Source organism: Wasmannia auropunctata, unplaced genomic scaffold (genome assembly GCF_000956235.1).
Source record: "Wasmannia auropunctata unplaced genomic scaffold, wasmannia.A_1.0 LD335999.1, whole genome shotgun sequence".
Classification (NCBI taxonomy): domain Eukaryota; kingdom Metazoa; phylum Arthropoda; class Insecta; order Hymenoptera; family Formicidae; genus Wasmannia; species Wasmannia auropunctata.
The window spans coordinates 528,294-547,388 of NW_012026891.1; the positions used below are offsets into that span (position 1 = coordinate 528,294).

The following is a 19,095-nucleotide window of genomic DNA, read 5'->3' on the forward strand; positions in this document are numbered from 1 at the left end:
CAGACTGATAATTTAAATAGCAAGCAAGATTTGGGGGATATTAAAAATAAAATCAAGGATATATCAAAAGACTCGATCTCTTTATTCGATAAACGATTTAAAATAACTTTAAATGCCCGGTTACTTGATCTATCAACTCCTCTGGGCCCGGCCCGACCGCGCATACCGTCTTACTTCCCGCTGGTATTTGCGTATGCCCCGCGTCATGTACGACGTTCGACAAGAGACCCGCAGCTTTCGCTTCCTTCGCTATCTCCGTAAGAGCAGCCTCGCTGTCCACCTGGAAATTAATTATTTATTATCAACGTATCCTCTTTTTTTCCCCTCATACGTGCGTGTGTGCGAAAGATATTTATTTTAACTGTGTATAGTTAAATATATTTTTTAAACGTCAAGCGACGGCCTCTTTCGATCGAAACCTCACAACTCTGGTTCGTGTCATAAGAAATATTTTATTAAATATATTTATTGGACCGATACGAATGGAATTGTGAATTATACATTTAATAAGAATATATATTTCCTCTTTATCAATTAGCAGTGTCTATACTGTTTAGTATCATTCGAGATACAATACCTTGAGAGTGATTTTAGCCTGGCCAGACTCCTCCCACGCTCTCAGAATCTTTGGATACTTCCTGGCGGCCTTGTACGCCGCGACGGCGGCGTGCGAGCACTGGGCTGCCACCTTCCCCTTTCCCATTTTCAAATCTGTTCTAATTACCAGGATCAACTTGTATCTGTCCTCGTCATACTTGTCTGTGCACGTCTGCGTAAAGAGGAAACAATTGTAATTGACTGTTTAATGGATCATCAGAGAGAAATTCGAAGACAAGTCGTATTGTTTTCCTTACCACGTCATCGTCATCCGTTTCGTCGGAGTCGACCTCCGCACGGGAACGAGGATTCTTTCTATTCATGGTCATGGTTATGAGTTTATATAAACAATAACCGAAGAGGACCGCGGCCATGTACGCCACTTTCGGATCCGTGGCCTGCGCTACGATCGTGTCGATGATAGCGTCCATGATTTTTAATTAATGTACGATAAGATAAAACCTGCAAAAGTACGCGCGAGTTAAAAAAAACATGCCGTCACTCACGGTAATTTGTAGATAAATAAAAAGAAAATATACAAGCGAATACTGCAAAGTGAAATAACCTCCCAACTGTTAAGGTATTTTCAGTATTTTAAGGAAAATTCTTTTATATTTTATACATTTATTTACACAAATTACGAGTCACGTATATATACACGTTTAGATGATTAATTTGACGTACGCGCGAGTTAAAAAAACATACAGTCACTCACAGTAATTTGTAGATAGATAAAAGAAAATATACGAACGTATACTGCAAAGTGAAATAACCTCCCAACTCTGACAGATTTTCAATATTTTATGGAAAATTCTTTTATGTTGTATACATTTATTTGCACAAGTTACGAGTCACGTATATATGATTAATTTAAAGGAGATGCGAAGCATTACTCTCTAAAATGAAATAGCGATGTCAACAAACCCGGCAATCACATTTTTCACTCCAGCATCATGCGCGATCATGTGATCAGTTGATCAGGTGTGTATCGCGATTGCAGGCAACGCTAGAGACCTCTGAAGAGAAACTCGACACTTGTCACACACGTAACTGTGTGTTTTTTGTTCTATTAATCAAATTTCTTAGTTACAAAATTATATTATTATACCTACTTACTATTAACTAAATTAATATAAAACTATAATTTATTTATTAAAATATCAAATATTAAAAAATTCTGTATAGTAACATATATAATTAAAATTTTACGTATGTGCAGTCGCCGAAATAAAAACGTATGCAGAAAAAGCATTTTTCAAGAGTGAAGACGTTTATTTTTCGTACTCCAAGACCAAAAATTCCAACTTTATTCTCTTTCTTTCATTTAACACGATGAGCTATGTACGATCTAAAAAAATCGAGATAACTGTTATTGCAATCTGGTGTTTTACAAATGATCGTTGTATGTAAAATTTTAAACGCTTCACACTTATACACAGAAAAAAAGGTAAAACGGATTGAAATAAAATGTCAAAATAAATTTTTTTTTCACTTTCCAATAGATCGATTTGATCATTCGACGACATGACATGATTTATGCGTAGAAACACAAATTTTTCCCCAAATAAAGAAACAAACGGCTGCTTTGCAATTTACACTTATATATTATTACGATACATACGATCGATTGACACACTCTTATTTACGATACGGATGCTATATTTCACTATCATGTATAACATTTCTCTGCCAAAGAATTGTGTACATATATACTTTATAATAAAAGTTAATTAACAGTAGAATTGGAACTTAACGCGCTTGACAGCTCTGTAGGCTCTGAATATACAAAAATATATATCGCATTGCTATTACACGTGCTTCTTTCTGTGTGACAAAACAAGATGAGAAACACATACATATATTTTACACCCTATTATGTGAATAACAGCAATCATGTGTACATAGCGCTTAGAGACAAACAATTCAGATCATATTAACAAGACGACATTTTGATGTAGGGTATCATTAATGAAAAGAAAACTAAAATCCGTTAATAATCGGATATTTAGAAAATTGGCAAAATAAGATGCTCTACGTATCGTCGCTCGCGCTAAATCTATCTAGAAATTTGAGGACATCCGGGCGACAAGTATCTCTAGAAATAATCGAAATTTCTCTTTGTTGCTTGAGATTACATTTTCCGAGAAAAATAAAATCACAATTAAAATTGAGAAACATGATTTCCTTTACCTTGATGATCCTCATATTTCCAGTTACAAAATTAAAATGACGTACGCAATATGTGTATCCACTCCATGTATCTATCTCGAAAATATATTGGTACGTGTTTGTGTGCACATTGGAAGCCCATCTCTTTTCAAAGAATGCGAAGAAACGTGTTCAAAAACATTATGAAAAGTTTGTACGCTCGCAAGAGATATTTTAATTATACGCATAGATTTGTAAAAAAAAATTTCGAATACGCGGCATGTTATTGTATAAAATATGATAAATTCTTTCAAATGTCAATTCTATAAATATCGGGATGTATCTTGAAAAAACATTATAATAAATATTTTTTTATAAATATAATTGCTCGAATAATAAAAAAACAAATATGAATTTTAACGCACAGCATATTCCTATAATTATCTTCGCAATATTATTAACAAATTTTGCATAATGCTATAGAATTAAACATTTTTAGAACCGAACATATATAATTGAAACATAATTAGGAAAATTATTAAACATTCATCTATTAATTTTTAACAAAAAAATTCGTATTACTACCATATTTAACTCAGTAACTTTCTAATCCTGTCATAATATCACATTCTTTTGCGACCTTTATCGCATAATTCCACTTGTTACAATAATTTGTTGAGAAATGTAACTCAACGAATTGTAAGTTGTATCAGTAAGAAAATATAAATTTCTCAATTTAAATTTTCATTTCTTTAACGCCGAGATACGAACATTAAAGCGAGAAAAATTGCTTTAGTATGATGGTACGATCTGCCGAGAATTATGCAATAAAGGCAGCGTTAATATAACTCTTTATCATAATGCTTGCGATATGCACAACGAACTTGTAGAGATTTCACGAAATTCGCTAGGAAATTTAGATAAAATTTTCATCGAATTTATATTGGAACAACAAGCATATGATGAACAAGTGATACATTCCTTTGAACAAGTACCTCTGTATAAAATATGTCTTATGTCAGTGTCATTTAATATTATCTGGTCGAGTATGTTACAGAGACAATCTCCTCGAACCAAATTGAGAACCGAATATCGATTAGTTCTTACGTAAAATTGAGAGAAAGAATGTACAAAATTAAATTGATCGACAGTGATATATACACCTTAATAATTAAGATCGTTGTAAAGCCCTTCATGATCACATTAAATTATCGTAGAGGAAAAATCTTTACAATTCATTGCGCGCTTTGGAAGAGAGCATATAGCACATCGTTCTTTCTGAGTCAATAATTTGTATGAGCAGAAAGAAATCGCGAGTACCGACGTGAGTTTGTATTCTCTCGCAATCGTGAAAGATCAAGACGCAAAGAAAGATCAAGACGCAAAGCTTTCTCGCGCGTTTGCTCTTTCCGTTTTTAATGAAAAATAATTATATTATTCGTAAGTTATTATTATGCAAGAAAATATTTCATAATTAGACGAATCGCCTGCACCAATGTGAAAAAAATACGTTTAACATAGATAAAAACATTTGTACATAAACGCTACACGATTGGTCCAATCATAATTAAACCAATGACACACATATATTTCTCTCTCTTTCTATGTATATATGTATATTTAGCACTCCCTATTATAAACTGAATATATTCTCGCTTGACAATTGAGACATCTCGAGACATCCTTTCTTAATATTCTTTCCCTTTCAAATATTATTGTACACGTGAAACATACTCCATATTTAGGCAATATTTTTCACTTTACGCACGTAATAAAAAGCACGAAATAATTTGAGAAAAGAGGGACATTTCGTAGAAATTAATCACAAACAATTGGACGTTTCAATACTAATATCGTTAATTTCGGCATTAAATTTTTAAATATCACCTTTAGGAAGCGCATTTTCGTAACTCAGGATTTAGAAAAATGGGCAGTCGATATAACCCACAAATTTATAATATAGAAAAGACTTCTCCCAGTTATTTGGCTCACTACGTTCTTTTTCAATAGATTTATATTTAGACATAGGAGTGCTTAATTCCTATAACATCCTGTAAAATTCGCTTACTCTTGCAATTTATATATATTTATGTATATATATAAGAACTTTTTGTAATTGGCTTTATCTTACGCATGTGCTCGTTTTCGTGTTCCACCCACTAGCTCTAAGACAACCCTAGTAAAGTGGGCCTTCGTCTGCGGATATGACCGGTTCCTCGTCGCTCCAATCGCTGATTGCTAACCCTACTGATCCATGAAAACTCTGCGATCTCGCTACGTGACTAAAATAAGATAGAAGTAAAATTAGAACAGTTGAATTATGAGCAAGTGAAGAAATAAATCTCTTCCATTTTTTACACCCTTTTTTATCAAGAGAAAAAAGACAGCTTTACGCATATTTACATCGCACATTATCGCTAAAAGTGACTATCTGATTAAAATCAAACGCAATCTCAATATTGAACAAATAAAATGATTAGATTTCTATGTATTTAATTACGGCGCACTATATTCTTTCCGTAGAAATAAGTTTAATGGTTCCTTGATTGCTGGAGCGCACTAAATGAGATTGAGCCGGGTAATAGACACAAAAGTGCAAAAGCAACACATCACTAAAGTAGATAAACTAACGCTAAATATAAGTACAGTATCTTCTATTGTTCTTAAAATCTTAATCTGGTAGAAATTAAGATTTTAAGAACAATAATATAATTATTTTTTCATTAACTCTGAGTTAGTGCAATGCAAAAAGAACAAGCATTCGTGTCAGTACAAGTGTTTTATATCTTTAAAAAGTGAGAAACATCTATTAAACCTCTTGAGAATCTAGATAAAATGTTTAAACGAGTTTGTACTATACCGCTTGCTTGTTTAGCCACATTATTTTTAGACTATCGATCGCTATCGGTCCTAACAACAAAATATAACAAGTAAAATGATTATTTCCTCAATTAATAGTAATGTATCCTAGACAATGCGAAAGACCAAGAGTGAACTTCTGGACTTTCGCGTTATCTGGAAAAAGTTCCTCGTGTCAGTTCTTTTACGAAAGGCTGAATCAACTTTCGACTTACCTCGGTGACAGAGCTGCATTTTTCTTCGCCAGGTTGGCTTTTCTCCGTCCTTCCATAGCGGCTTTCATGGGATCGTAGCTCTTGCGACGTTTCCAATTTTGCATCTCGACTTCCCGTACATTTGGCATCGATGGCTTCTTTTGTTCTTTCGGCTTACTTTTAGGCTATATACATGCATTCATATATTTATGTTATTAAATTTTACTAAAAATTTTATTTAAAAAATATTACACCTACCAAGCTCAGGCCTCTGTTAGCTCGCATACTAGGTCGTCCAGAATCCGTTCTGTTGATACTGGAAAGCGACTCAGACTTGCTATGTGCATCGTGCGACAAATTTTTAGCTTTGCTCGCGCTGGAAGACACAGGTTTTGTTCGTTGTAGATCCAATTTTGCTTTACGCAAACTAGAGAGAAGAAATATGGTTGAATGCACGAAGATATCATCAAAATGTAAAAAAAAAAAAGAAAAAAGTACATACCTAAATTCTTTGTTGTATTTAGTGCTGGAGGTAGGAGAGTGTGGATGCTGTTCGTCGCTGCTCTCCGTATCGCTCGGATGGCGTAATTCTTTCGATATATTCGGACGCAGGCTATGACTCGTGTCCTCGTCGCTCTCGTTATCGGAAACGAGTGGTGGACGATATCCCGTCATGCGAGCGGACATTGCGGACACGACGTTCTGAGTTGTTTGCAGATAAGACGAAGTTTCCAGATCACTGTCGCTCTCCTAATCAATTACAGTCATTACAATTTCAGAAAGCATTTGATATACGATTGTAGCTTATTGAAATCAGCAATCAAATTTGTCAATAAATTTGATATACGATTGTAGCTTATTGAAAATCAGCAATCAAATTTGTCAATAAGCAACTTTAATAAATTGATATACAATCCACACACGCACGTACCAGCTGTGGACTACTAGGCGGTGGTACTTGGTTGTCCTCGTAACAGTAATTTAATTCATTATCCGACCAATCGTTGGCTAACGAGAGGGCACCCCCTGTACCGTGAAAACTCGCGGATCTCAGCACGGAACTGTCATGGCTGGAATACAAATCGCTCCTTTCGAAAAACTGACTACGCTTATTACTCGCGCAAACATTTCGTATATTTTTCCGCCAAAAACTCACTTGTCGGAACCGTCCTCGATACTGTGATGTTTCTTTGTACTGTCTATTAATTTCTTTCTCCCTTCGGCCGCTGCCTTCATCGGATCGTAACTTTTCCGCCGCTTCCAATTCTGAAACTCCACCTCCTTCGACGTAAGACTGGAGTTACTTCTGCCGGACTTTTTGTGATCTTTACTTGGCTTCTGATTCGCTTTCTGACCGGGAGGATGCTTAAGAAAAGAAAGAACAAGAAAAATTGTATTTAAAACATCCTACAGACAAAATAATTCCTATAAGTAAATAATAATAATAATAACACAGACGCTTACATGAGTCGGCTTTGGCGCTCTCATACTGAATCTCCCAGTATCGGTCCTGGATATAGACGGTACTCTGAATTTCGTTGTCTCGGGTTTCTTCGACGAATCCTTGCTATGCGCTCCGACACTGTTTGTGCGAATTCGATGATAGCTTTGCTGCTTGTTCATAGGCGCTACAGTCTTAACTTCGGACTGCGCTCTCCTGCGTCTCTCTTCGGGGGTTGTATTCGGCGTTGTATCGGACTCGCAGTTTAATCTGTAAATAATACATCCAGCTCAATTTTCTATAAAAACCAAAGCAGAATATACTTGAAATTCTTTGTATTTTCCGATAGCATTTCGTTTAGTTTCCGCATAAGATACCTCGCTCTCCTTATGCTGAAAGCCCTATTCAACTTGATTCCAGATGAGATTGGCGTCAGAGGAGATTTCCTTTGTTGTTCACCAGCCTCGCTGCTACTGTCGGACGCGATAGAGGCATATTTTCCTCTCGATATTCTGTCGATGTCGCTGCTGTTGAAACTGCTGCGACGCGACACGAGATTCTGCGACTTCATGTTCCTGATGCTCGCGTTACTCGACGATCTTTGTATATTCAGCCGTTGAAGCTCCGGACTGTTTCGTAGCATACTAGGCGCTTTAATAGGCATGTCCTTATCAAAATAACTAGTTCCTTCGTGATAGTTCGTAGTGCTGTTGGACTTTCTCAGCATATATGGACTGTAAAAAAAAATGACACAAATGAGATACATTAATCGCTTTGAGATTAATTGTGACGTTTCAAAATTATATATATATAATTTAAAATATATAATTTTATATATTTAATTTAATTTTATATTTTATGAAAAATATGTACCTATTTTCGACACACGTAAAATATCCTATATTTTTCGCTTGTGACGGTTTCGCTAAATGCTTAGGTCTTTCTAACAAGGGAGAATTGAGTATCTTCGTTGCAGCAGCCTTACGGCTAACAATTGGGCTGTTAGTCAATTTTGGCGTAGGTGGTCTGAGACGGCTTAAAATTGGACTGTTCGTATGTTTCAAATCTTCCTTATACTTCGCACTATTTTTTCTGGACGTATTAGATTCCGCTGTATCAGAAGCATATTCTTTCCTGTAGAAGAATTGAAGAAAAAAAATGAGGTTTTCTCAAAGTACAAAAAAATTCGATAATAATCCATATGCAGCTACAAAATTCTACATTTGCAAAAACTTGTATATATAATTAATGCGAAATACGCTGGTTATTATTGTTGCTAATAAATGAATTCGTCAAAATGTAATGTGAAACAAATTATTCACCTATCTAGAGAGCTACTTCTTCTCTCAAAATGGGGAGGCGACAAGACCTGGGACGGGCTCTTCAGTAATTCTACATTAGTATCAGCAGTCTTCGATTTGGCCGAACTTAAGTATTTTCGAACGCTTCGCCTATTTTCGTTGTTGTTCGCTCGTCGAAACAACGACTCGGACAAGCTGCCGCGTCTAACTACGGTGTTATGTACAGGTGTACGTTGTGAGCTGTTAGGCGGCGTGTTGTAACTGTTGCTGGTGTCATCATCGGATTCTCCACCGGAGTCTATAATTTGATGCTGACTTGAAACTAAGCCGAGCCTTTCCTTTATTCGTACATACGAGTCCGTGTCCAGATTGCTGTCAGGTGACTGTTCCTGCGCGCAAAAGATAAAAATATTTAGAAAAAAAGGGTCACAAGACAATTGAAAAACAAACATTAAGATAACGAGGATGTCTTCAGATTTTTATAATTCTCAAGAGAAACTATATATATATATATATATATATATATATATATATATATAACATAAAACATAAAAAATTTGCTGTTCTATAAAATATTTTGTTGTTAGGACCGATAGCGGTCGATAGTCTAAAAATAATGTGGCAAAACAAGCAAGCAAGTATAATACAAACTCGTTTAAACATTTTACATAGATTCTCTCAAGAGGTATATTTAATAGATGTTTCTCACTTTTTAAAGATATTTAAAAATAGTATTTTCTATATAGCTATTCTACAGATATCATATTTTTTTACATATATAAAATGTGCGATACATACATAGCGATTGCGTGACACTCGTTGAGATCTAGTATGAATCGGAGACGGTATCTTGGTGGGACTCAGGGGCGGCGTACGACCCGTCGAGCCGCCTATTATCGGAGGCAGAGAGTTGTGCTCCGCTACTTGAGTGGCCCATTCCGATATCCATGCGTTATTATCGCGTGAAATGCTCATCTGTAAAAAATGTGAGATCGTATATCGTGAACGTATCTCGCGCGCATTACGTATGCGAATACCTCGTTGCTGATGTTATCTACCTTGAAATTATGAACGTATGCCTCGTTGCTTTCGTCTTCAGTCAGCACACCGACGCTGAAAACCTTGTCGATGTCCATCCTCGCTTTCTCCTCGTCGGTGTAGTCCTTGTGAATCGTGTACGTCCCGGCCTCGCTCACCGCGCCGTCGGAACTGGCGTCGACGTTGCTCACGTTGAACGCGTCCAGATTGGTGTCCGCGATATCGTCCGCGTTCAGATCCATCGCGTAACTGACAAACTGCTCTCGCTGATCGCTCGACAAATTGTTCTCGCTCTCACTCGCGTTCTTTATATTGAAATCGTCGGTGAGATAGTTCATATTGGACACCTTGTTGTCCTCCACACTGTTCACCTCCTTGCACTCGTGATTAACGTCGATGTACTCGATGTTCTTCGTGTATCGCTTCTCAGTTTCGTCGTCGTCGTAATTGCTGATCTGAATGCGACTCAAGTCGTTTATCGTTACGGACCTCTGGGATGGCCAATACACGTTTTCGTTGGTTTCAAGCTCCAACGACAGGCCTTGCGACGACAGTTTGCTGTGACGTAATTCGTCGTCACAGGACCTTGTCATTAAATACTGCTTATTCTGATGAGAGGGATCCACTTGTTCGTTCGTAGACTTCTTTGTGCTAGAATGTGCTCTCGAAGAATTTTTGACACCTAAAGAACATACACAATTCGAACCTTGATTAGAATAAGATGTAAGAAAAGTAATAAAATTTATTTATAAAAATAAATACAGTTTAACAAATAGAATACAATATATGCAATTCTTCTTAATTTAATTTCTAATATTTGTAGAGTGATTCGGAAAACAGACATATATATCTTCTAAAATATTAAAATTTAAAAAGCAAAGGCATCACAAAAATGATGACAGAATAATCAATATTATTCGTAATTTCTGGAGGAAAATCACACATAATTCCTAACATGGGAACGGTTATGACATCAAAGTCATTAATATGTCAGCAGGCTATATCATTCAGAATAGGTAGAAGGCACTTGTAAGGAATATTAAGAAGCTTGAAGATGACTTCACCATGAGTCATACATCACAGGCATTCAATACAGGATTCACATTAAAGGATCTATCAGACTTTATCAGAATTCTCTCAGTTTAAAGATTTAATAATAAATTTTACAAGCACTACTAACATTTAACTTTAAATATTATTAGTGTAAGTTCCTTTTCATACGTTATTTATAAAAATTAATGTAATAAAATAATTATAAAATATTGTCTTTTAAAATTTAAAATATATTAATTATAATTATTAAACGGAATTGTTCTTTAGAAAGAAAAAAAAGGAAAAGAACAAAAGTGTAATGAACATTTACCTAATTGTTTAAGTCTTTCTGATAATTGGTCAGTTTTCCGCTTTGAATCATCCTCGCTACTAAAGTAACCCTCCGAATGAGTGCTAGGAACTTTCTGCTTCTGCACCAAGTTTGGAGACAATATAGTGCTCGATTTCTTTGATTTTACTTCTACCTAAAAACAAATATATACAATTTATGATACAATATATTTTATATAAAACTACTATAATAATTTAATATATTCTTATACCAAGATTATATTAAATGACAATTTGTCATTCAATAAAAAGAAATTTTACTTTATTACAAAAAGACACTTGCAAGTTTCAAGTTTGCCAGACAGTTAAATTTATCGAAGACAGATTTTGTCTAAAGCTGTCTGCTACAAATTTGTTTGCCGGCAGAATGCCAATAGAAAGATAATAGAATTTGCTAGCAGAATATTGTAGAAATCAAGCAGAATCAGCCTTTGCGTAAAGATTTGAATCGTATGTCCCATTTAAATGTCACAAGTAATTCTGCTTGGTTTCTGACGTTTCTGCTGGTAATCTGCTATCAGATTATATCAATAGACTTTGGTGATGAAATACAAACTTAATTTGGACGCAGTCGATGCGCCAATCTGTATTATAATCCTTCGAATCTCTTGGCTGACTGCTTGCATACAATGCAGTACGCGTTTAAATGTCTTCACATGTGATACACATTATTTAAAAAACAATACAGAATCTCAAGTACCTTGGACGTGGAGAGGTTTCGCCGGTGCCTGGCGTTGTACCTTTCGAACAGGTTCTGAAACCTCGCCGTGTCCACCTCCTTGCTACCGCCGAAATCGATGGTGAAGGCCAACGGGGACTGCGGTACGCGCGCCGGGCCGTCGTCGTCGTCGGCGTCGTTCGCGCGCGACGGCCTCTCCCCCGCTGTCGCTCCCTCGTCACCGGCGCTCGTCGTCGGTCGCGCGTCGACGACGGGCCCCTGCTCGCCCGTCGCGTCGTCGTCGTCGGCGCGCGGCAACGGCGTCGCACTACTCGCGGCGGATCCCTCGTGGGTAGCCCCCGTCGAGTTAGCGTCGGCGCGCGCGTCCGTCGCCGCCGAGGGACGGGCGTCGGACGTCAGCCCGGACGCCTCCGCCACTTCCATGTTCATTGCCATTTAACATGCCAGCCGTAAACATCCGCGGACGAAAATGATAAACACACATACGGTTCCCCTGCGGTACGCGGGCGGCCACCCGCGCTCGGCGCGGCTCGCTCGACTCGACTCGACTCACCGCCACCCGGGACGACCACTCCTACGATCAGCGGCGCATCGCGCGGATCCGCGCGGCGGCACCCGCGAACACGGCGATCTAATCTAAGCGGCGACACTCCGACGCTGACACATCGACACGCTGCAGGTGCGTCTACCTACCGCGCGCGTACGCCATTGACTGCCGTCATCATCGCGTCCATAATCGCGTCCAGCTGTCATTGACACCGCACCGTCGACGACACCAGACCGCGGACCGCGCACGGGGAGGGGTGCCAGCAGCAGCAGCAGCAGCAGCAGCAGATCGGCATCCGCCGATAACCGACGAATATTCTCCAAGATTTCGTTTCCTTATCCTTCTCTACGAAATATACGAGAGGCGTCGGAATGACGAAATGGAAAAAGTGAGAGCGCTTCGGAAACCGTTCGGAACCGTTACGCAACGACTTTTACCGGAAAAGCGGGATAGAACGCTTTGAGAATCTGCAGCATTGCAATTACTTCGCGGTACAGTGCGTTCTAATTATTGAAACGCGTTTCGCGTTGATTATTGCCAGCGCTTCTTTTCGCTCCCTTTTGAAGAGATACCTTACATACGTTTCTGTCAATCTCTGAGATACGTTATACGCGATATGCGATATTTATTTGTTTATTTTTTTGTCGACTTATGCGATTTGAAAAAAACTTTTCTCCGCGTCATTTGACTGTATACCAACGAAGAAACTTTGGGAAGCTTTACTTTAGGAAGAAAAATGGACAACAGATGTCGCGACGTGTTTGGTCACGTGGGTCGTGGAGGTCTGAAAAATATTGGAAAGCATGGCGAGCATGCGGCGTTTGTGGTTATAGCCGGCGTGTTTTGCACGTGAAGCTCGAATAAAAATTTAACACCGCGTTTGAATTACGTACAAGTAGAAGAAAAATGAAGAGATCTTCCAAGGTATATCATATTTTATTCACTGCATTTTATTTACTCGACGAGGTATCAAGTCGAGCTTCTCACGAAGCATTCTTAACCTCAACGAAGTTTTTCTACATTTCTGTATAATAATATTAATAATATCAATTAAAAATATTTCTCTGCCGTATTTAAATTTAAATATTAAATATATATTTTTATATATTTTAATTCAGATACGTTACTTCTTGATATGTAATGCTTAGAATTTAAATTATTTTGAATGATGGTTTATGGAATAATTGTTATTTGAAATCAATACTCATATTAATACTTATATTAATTTAAATGTCCATGTATTTATGTATATATATTTTAACTTAGAAATATAGTCTTTACTTAATATGTATATACTTGCGTAGAAAAAAAAACAAGACTGATAATTTGAAATAATTTCAGTTGAGCAAAGTGAATAGCAAGGCTGACTCTACTGTTGAAAATGAAGATTCGATGAATTCTGAATCAGATAACGACAATACAATGAATTCGGAAATTGACGAGGAGGATTCAGCAAACTCGGAACCTGATGATGCAGATCTGATGGAAGACACAAACGACGACGAAGATCCCGAATCTGACGATGTGGACTCGGTAGAGGATGCAAATGACGAGGAGGAAGAGATAGAATTGGACGATCGTGAGACTGAATCTCTCGTTGCGGAGAAGAAGAGGAAGAAAGTCACGGACGAGTTAGCTGGGGCAGCACCTAAGAAAAAGAAAAAGTTCGAAAACAGTCTTTACAAGCAGCCAACGGTCGAAGAGCTCAGTCAGCTTAGGGAGACTGAGAATTTATTCCACTCGAATTTGTTCCGACTTCAGATCGAAGAGGTTCTCAACGAAGTGAGGCTCAAAGATAAATATAAAGCGCTATTTGAAATTTGGTTCGGGAAGTTGAAGGCAGCAATTGAGTCTATCGAAGAGACTGAAGAGATTTCGGTTAGTAATACAACTGAATTGCGAGATACGAGGAAAAAAAAAATTAATGTCTAATCTTTTGACATATTTCAGCTTACGGATAATAATTTGGATGATAAATTAGACGTTTGTATTCCCGTGCCGGATGTACCAAAAGAAACCAAGAGCGTTTTCAAGTTCCTGAAGCCATCCAACGTTAGCGTGGTTGGATCCTACGATTCGGGATGCATTCTCGGCACCGCCTTTACCGTGGACGTGATGGTGGAGATGCCGGCTGCTTTATTCCGGAAGCAGGATTATCAGAACTATGTGTACTTTAGAAAGAGATCGACGTACCTCGCGTTCGTAGCGTCGACTCTAGGAAGCGATATTGTCGAGAGCAAGAGATTTATCGGCGACAATCTAAGGCCTTGCCTGAAGCTTCGGCCCAGCGGAAGGTTGAACAAAAAGATGGACGTGGTGATACACGTGTCCGCGCAGGAGACTAGCTTTAAGCTGAATAGATTTCTGCCGGAGAAGAATAGCGTTAGGCCAGGATGGTATTTTAACAAGAAAGAGAGCAGTTCCACCTTAGAAGGCGGTAAGTTTGTATGACGATATTCATGGATGATATTTACATGAATTTATATTTTACGTGAATTTCATTCTAGATCCATAAAAATATATTGTACGATTTTATACTGTGAAATGATATTTTTTTATATTATTTCATATGTATGTTGCCTTTTGCCTGCAGCATCTTTACCGCCCACCCCGCACTACAACTCTCTGGTGTTGCGCGACTTGGTGATGTCGCGGACGAATTCCGAAGTCGCGCAAGTAATAAAGGAGTATCCGAATTTGAGGGACGGTATAATCTTGCTGAAGATATGGCTGCGCCAGCGTGAGTTGAACAAGGGACACGACGGCTTCACCAACCATCTCGTCACTATGTTCGTCATCTATTTACTGCGCCAGAAAAAGCTCAACACTTTCATGAGCAGTTATCAGATTCTACGGAATGTCTGGATTTGCTTAGGTACTTCGAGAAGGATTGCTAATTAAATTGCGTTATTCTTTTGCGTTGTCCGAGATGGTAATTGTATTTATTTGAAATAGCGCAGGGAAATTGGTGCGAGAATGGAATTACCATGTGCGAGGACAAGGATAATCAGAAACAAGTCTCCCATTACCACAATTACTACGATTGTGTGTTTCTTGACACTACCGGCTATCACAATTTCGCGGCGAATCTGTCGAAAGACACGTTTTCGTGGGTACAGAACGAAGCGGCGCTGTGCATGAAGCACTTGGACAACATACACGTGGACAGCTTTCACGCGCTTTTCATGCGAAACGTGCCGTTTCGTAGAGCATTTGATCACATTTTATGGTAATTTATATACATGAATGTAAATTCCCGCGTTCGAGAACGTCAGATGCATTTTAATAGCTTATCGTTTTTATATGTGTAGGTTTCAGTATGGATTCATTTTAAACAGAATAGTGAACGATAAATCCAGCGTGGATGACAAATTGAATTACGGGCCTGACAAACGCATTCAGGCGATTAAGGTACTTTTCGCAGTTCTGAAGAAAGGTCTGAGAGATCGAATTAATCGATTGTGCGTATTACCCGATATATGCAAGGAATGGGAATGCACCGAGGAGATGCCAGATAGTATTGGAAAACTCGTTATTGGGCTAGAATTGAATCCCGAAACATGTTTCGACATCGTGGACAAAGGACCTGAAGCTAATTTACCAGAAGTAAGTTATTGAAATAATTTTGACACGATAAAGTAAAGATATAACAATTATTGCTTGAAGTAAGGATACATGAATACTTTTTTAAATTAATATATATAATACATATTATATGCTACAAAATGTAAAGTATCGAACTTTGTATTATTTGTTATTATATGTATATTGTTATTATTTTGCAGGCAGTTGACTTTAGAAATTTTTGGCACTCCAAATCCGAATTACGTAGATTTAAAGACGGGACTATTCGTGAGGCTGTGGTCTGGTCAAAAGGCAAAACTATCGCGGACAAGAGGATAATATGCAAGAAGATAATAATGTTCTTGCTAAAAGCAAAGTTTAATCTCTTCGAGAATCAATATTTGTATGTCGCGGATCAAATGGAAGATTTGCTCAAGTTGCAAAAGGTAACTTCACAATTACTTCTTAATATAATTATCTTCAAAAGACTCTTCGTTTTCAATTGCCACTATTTACTTTAAATTTCGTATAATTCATGATTACGTACTTTTTTTTATTTAGTACAAAATAACGCATTTCGTATACGGGACCGGTGAAGAAGCTACGCTGAAGGTTTTGCAAGCTTTTGACACCTTGGAGAAAAATTTGATGTCGCTGAACGATATGCCTTTAACGATAAACGGTGTGCAAGGCTCGAGCCCGGTTTTCCGATACGCGGAAGTCTTTCCGCCGCTTGCAACCGTTCATCGGAAGGCCGACGGTGTCACCGAGGAGGACAAAAATTGCTTGAGCCTTTCAAAGAACATCAAGAAATGTCCCATGTACGTTCACGCACTCGATGCGACGTTACAGTTGTCGAGTAGTGGGAAATGGCCTGAGGAATTGGAGGCTATTAGGAAGACGAAGGCGGCGTTTCACATACAAATCGCGGAATGCCTCAGGACGCAGTATGAATCGGCAGTGCAGGCCAATCCTTCTTATGTAGATGTATACCAGGTTAATATGATAAATTATTTTAACAGTAGAATACAGTACTTATATATGTAATAATAATTGTATTGTAAATATTTTATAATATTGCGTTCAAATTGCGCTCGGCTTTTTTTAACAAAATATAAAATTCTTTTTTTATTAGGACGGATTCGTTTTTCGATTAAGAGTGGCGCATCAGAAGGAAATCGCTTTAATGAAACAAGTCAAGGAGGACGGAGTGATTAAATATAGGGACAATGAAGAATCTATCGAACTGGAGAACAAATTGTTTCATTTGCCGAAATTGAGCAGTGCCTTGCATGGGTAAGAAATGACGAATGTAATCCTTGTTAGGACAATTTATAGAATGTGTTGAAAGCATATCTTTTGATTTAACATTCCCTGGAATGTGAATTTTTATCTCGAATTTAATCGTCAGTAGATATCTTTTGAACACAGAAAATAATACTCTCGAATTTTTGTCCCGGATTTAATCGTCAACAGATATCTCTTGAACTTTATAGTGTAACGTTACCATAATTAATAGTAAAGATAATTGATACAAATATACTTCTATAAACTTTAAATTAGATTAGATTAGATCAAAGGTTTAACAAAATTTTTTATATTGAAGATTAAATGAGAGATATGCTTCCATAATATGTAATTCGTATAATAGCTGAATCATGTGTAATAAATAAAGACATACAGTATATTATATTCTCAATTCTCGGCTTTTTTTTCAGATTGCATTCTCAACAACCGTCGTTCGGTCCCGCTTGCTGTTTGGCAAAACGCTGGTTGTCGGCGCAACTGTTGGACGATACTCATATACCAGGGATTGTGATTGAATTGCTCATGGCATCGCTGTATCTATCACCGGAGCCGTATAAGCCGGCCCAGACGCCGCAAATGGCATTTCTACGATTTCTGGAAGTTGTTGCGAGAGCTCACTGGAACACCGATCCCGTCATTGTTAATTTCAACGGCGAGATGACCAGTAAGTCAATATCTCAATATATTTTTTTAATACGACCTTAAATTTCCACAATAAGATAATCATTTGATTGAAATAATGAATTGATATTAAACTCGGAATTCCGTTCAGATATTATAAAAAAAAGATAACGGGTAGAAATAATGTCACCTGACACTTATCTGTGTTATCGCTTCCGACCTTGTTACGTAAAGATTGCATCAAGGTAAACTGACTGTATCATATGACGTTAAATCATCAAGGTAAATTGACTATCGTATGCGTTTTTTACAGATGAAGAAATCGCCACCGTAGAGACGTTATTTAATACAGCTCGCAGTTCTGTACCACCCTTATTCATATCCACCCCTTACGATCAGCAGAAATCCCTGTGGACGAGGAAAGCGCCGTCGCAGCTGATTTTAAACCGTATAAGCGTGCTCGCGTGCGAATCGCTGAAATTATTCGACGACTCGTTGTTCAGTAATACAATCCTGGACGTAAAACCTATGTTCCGTCCTCCGCTCTCGGAGTACGATTGTTTGTTACATCTGAAGTTAAACATGATTCCTAGACGACTGCAAGCGGTCGATAAACCCAGCAAAGCAAAGATCGTAGATTTACATCCATATAAGACTCACTCCCTTCAAAAAATTCCAGTCGTCGACTTCGATCCCGTACAATGTTTCTTGAAAGATCTAAGAGTAAGTATTTCCCGGATAACTTATTAATAAGTCGTTAATCAGAAATGGCAAAAATTTCATTGAATTATATTGATGCATACTGTGCGTTTTAAGAAAAGCATAACGTTATCACGATTTAAACATTAAATGTCTAAATAGCTTTGAAGCGCTGTAATTCTACATGTTCGCGTTTCTCTTTCGTTTTCAGGACGGTTATGGGGACTACGCCTTGTTTTTCCATGATACTTATGGTGGCACGGTGATCGGCGTTCTGTTGAAACCCGCTGTCCTCGAGCGTAAAGATTTCAAAGTGTCGGACGCCAATTGCAGAAAATTCGACGCCGATGGTAAACTCGTTTTAAACATTTCGACGATGATCGAGGACTTTTATATTCTTGGGAGAGGTATTGTACGTACGATTGACTTTCTGAACAAAAAGTTATCCTTAACGATGTCAGAATCGACTACGTAGATACGTCCAATGTTCGAGAATCATCTCGAGATCTGCGAAACGTTAATCTGTAAATATAGAAAATAAATATATTTTATTATAAAAAGAAACTATTGAGATGTTTTAAATCTCGTGAAAATACAACGCTCGCTTATATCTGTTATAATATCAGCAGGAAGAGAATGAACCAAGACACTCTGCATGTCTCAATTATGCGTTCTTACTAAGTTATAATTTAAAAAATAAACATAAAATATATCGT

At 37.7% G+C, this 19,095-nt stretch overlaps 3 protein-coding genes across 9 annotated transcripts; 1 reads left to right on the plus strand and 2 right to left on the minus strand.

Moving 5' to 3' along the window:
• Positions 1-61: 61 nt before the first annotated feature.
• On the minus strand, positions 62-2,132 carry LOC105453472 (peptidyl-tRNA hydrolase 2, mitochondrial). Of its 5 annotated transcripts, none has more exons than XM_011695469.1 (4): positions 1,522-1,698; positions 855-1,059; positions 578-769; positions 62-280 (listed from the first exon to the last, which is right to left on the minus strand). In XM_011695469.1, exons 2-4 carry the CDS (start codon positions 1,026-1,028, stop codon positions 98-100), a joined length of 549 nt encoding a protein of 182 aa, XP_011693771.1. In that variant the 5' UTR covers positions 1,029-1,059; positions 1,522-1,698; the 3' UTR covers positions 62-97. The 5 variants fall into 5 exon arrangements, with proteins under 5 accessions (XP_011693771.1, XP_011693770.1, XP_011693769.1 ...); XM_011695468.1 differs by having other exon boundaries at positions 1,491-1,576; XM_011695467.1 differs by having other exon boundaries at positions 1,349-1,560.
• Positions 2,133-2,181: 49 nt separating this feature from the next.
• On the minus strand, positions 2,182-12,516 carry LOC105453473. Its single transcript, XM_011695471.1, has 14 exons — positions 12,334-12,516; positions 10,942-11,095; positions 9,599-10,260; positions 9,339-9,515; positions 8,562-8,929; positions 8,113-8,373; positions 7,617-7,973; positions 7,263-7,509; positions 6,955-7,163; positions 6,730-6,868; positions 6,301-6,548; positions 6,057-6,225; positions 5,820-5,983; positions 2,182-5,027 (listed from the first exon to the last, which is right to left on the minus strand). The coding sequence occupies exons 1-14, from the start codon at positions 12,391-12,393 to the stop codon at positions 4,922-4,924; spliced, it is 3,321 nt and encodes a 1,106-aa protein (XP_011693773.1). The 5' UTR covers positions 12,394-12,516; the 3' UTR covers positions 2,182-4,921.
• Positions 12,517-12,535: 19 nt separating this feature from the next.
• LOC105453474 (nucleolar protein 6) lies at positions 12,536-18,943 on the plus strand. Of its 3 annotated transcripts, none has more exons than XM_011695473.1 (13): positions 12,536-12,683; positions 12,916-13,111; positions 13,529-14,065; positions 14,138-14,624; positions 14,781-15,062; positions 15,143-15,416; positions 15,499-15,793; positions 15,973-16,197; positions 16,313-16,747; positions 16,887-17,047; positions 17,470-17,723; positions 17,994-18,403; positions 18,591-18,943. In XM_011695473.1, the coding sequence occupies exons 2-13, from the start codon at positions 13,094-13,096 to the stop codon at positions 18,852-18,854; spliced, it is 3,642 nt and encodes a 1,213-aa protein (XP_011693775.1). In that variant the 5' UTR covers positions 12,536-12,683; positions 12,916-13,093; the 3' UTR covers positions 18,855-18,943. The 3 variants fall into 3 exon arrangements, with proteins under 3 accessions (XP_011693775.1, XP_011693777.1, XP_011693774.1); XM_011695475.1 differs by having other exon boundaries at positions 12,536-12,678; XM_011695472.1 differs by having other exon boundaries at positions 12,536-13,111.
• Positions 18,944-19,095: the final 152 nt, after the last annotated feature.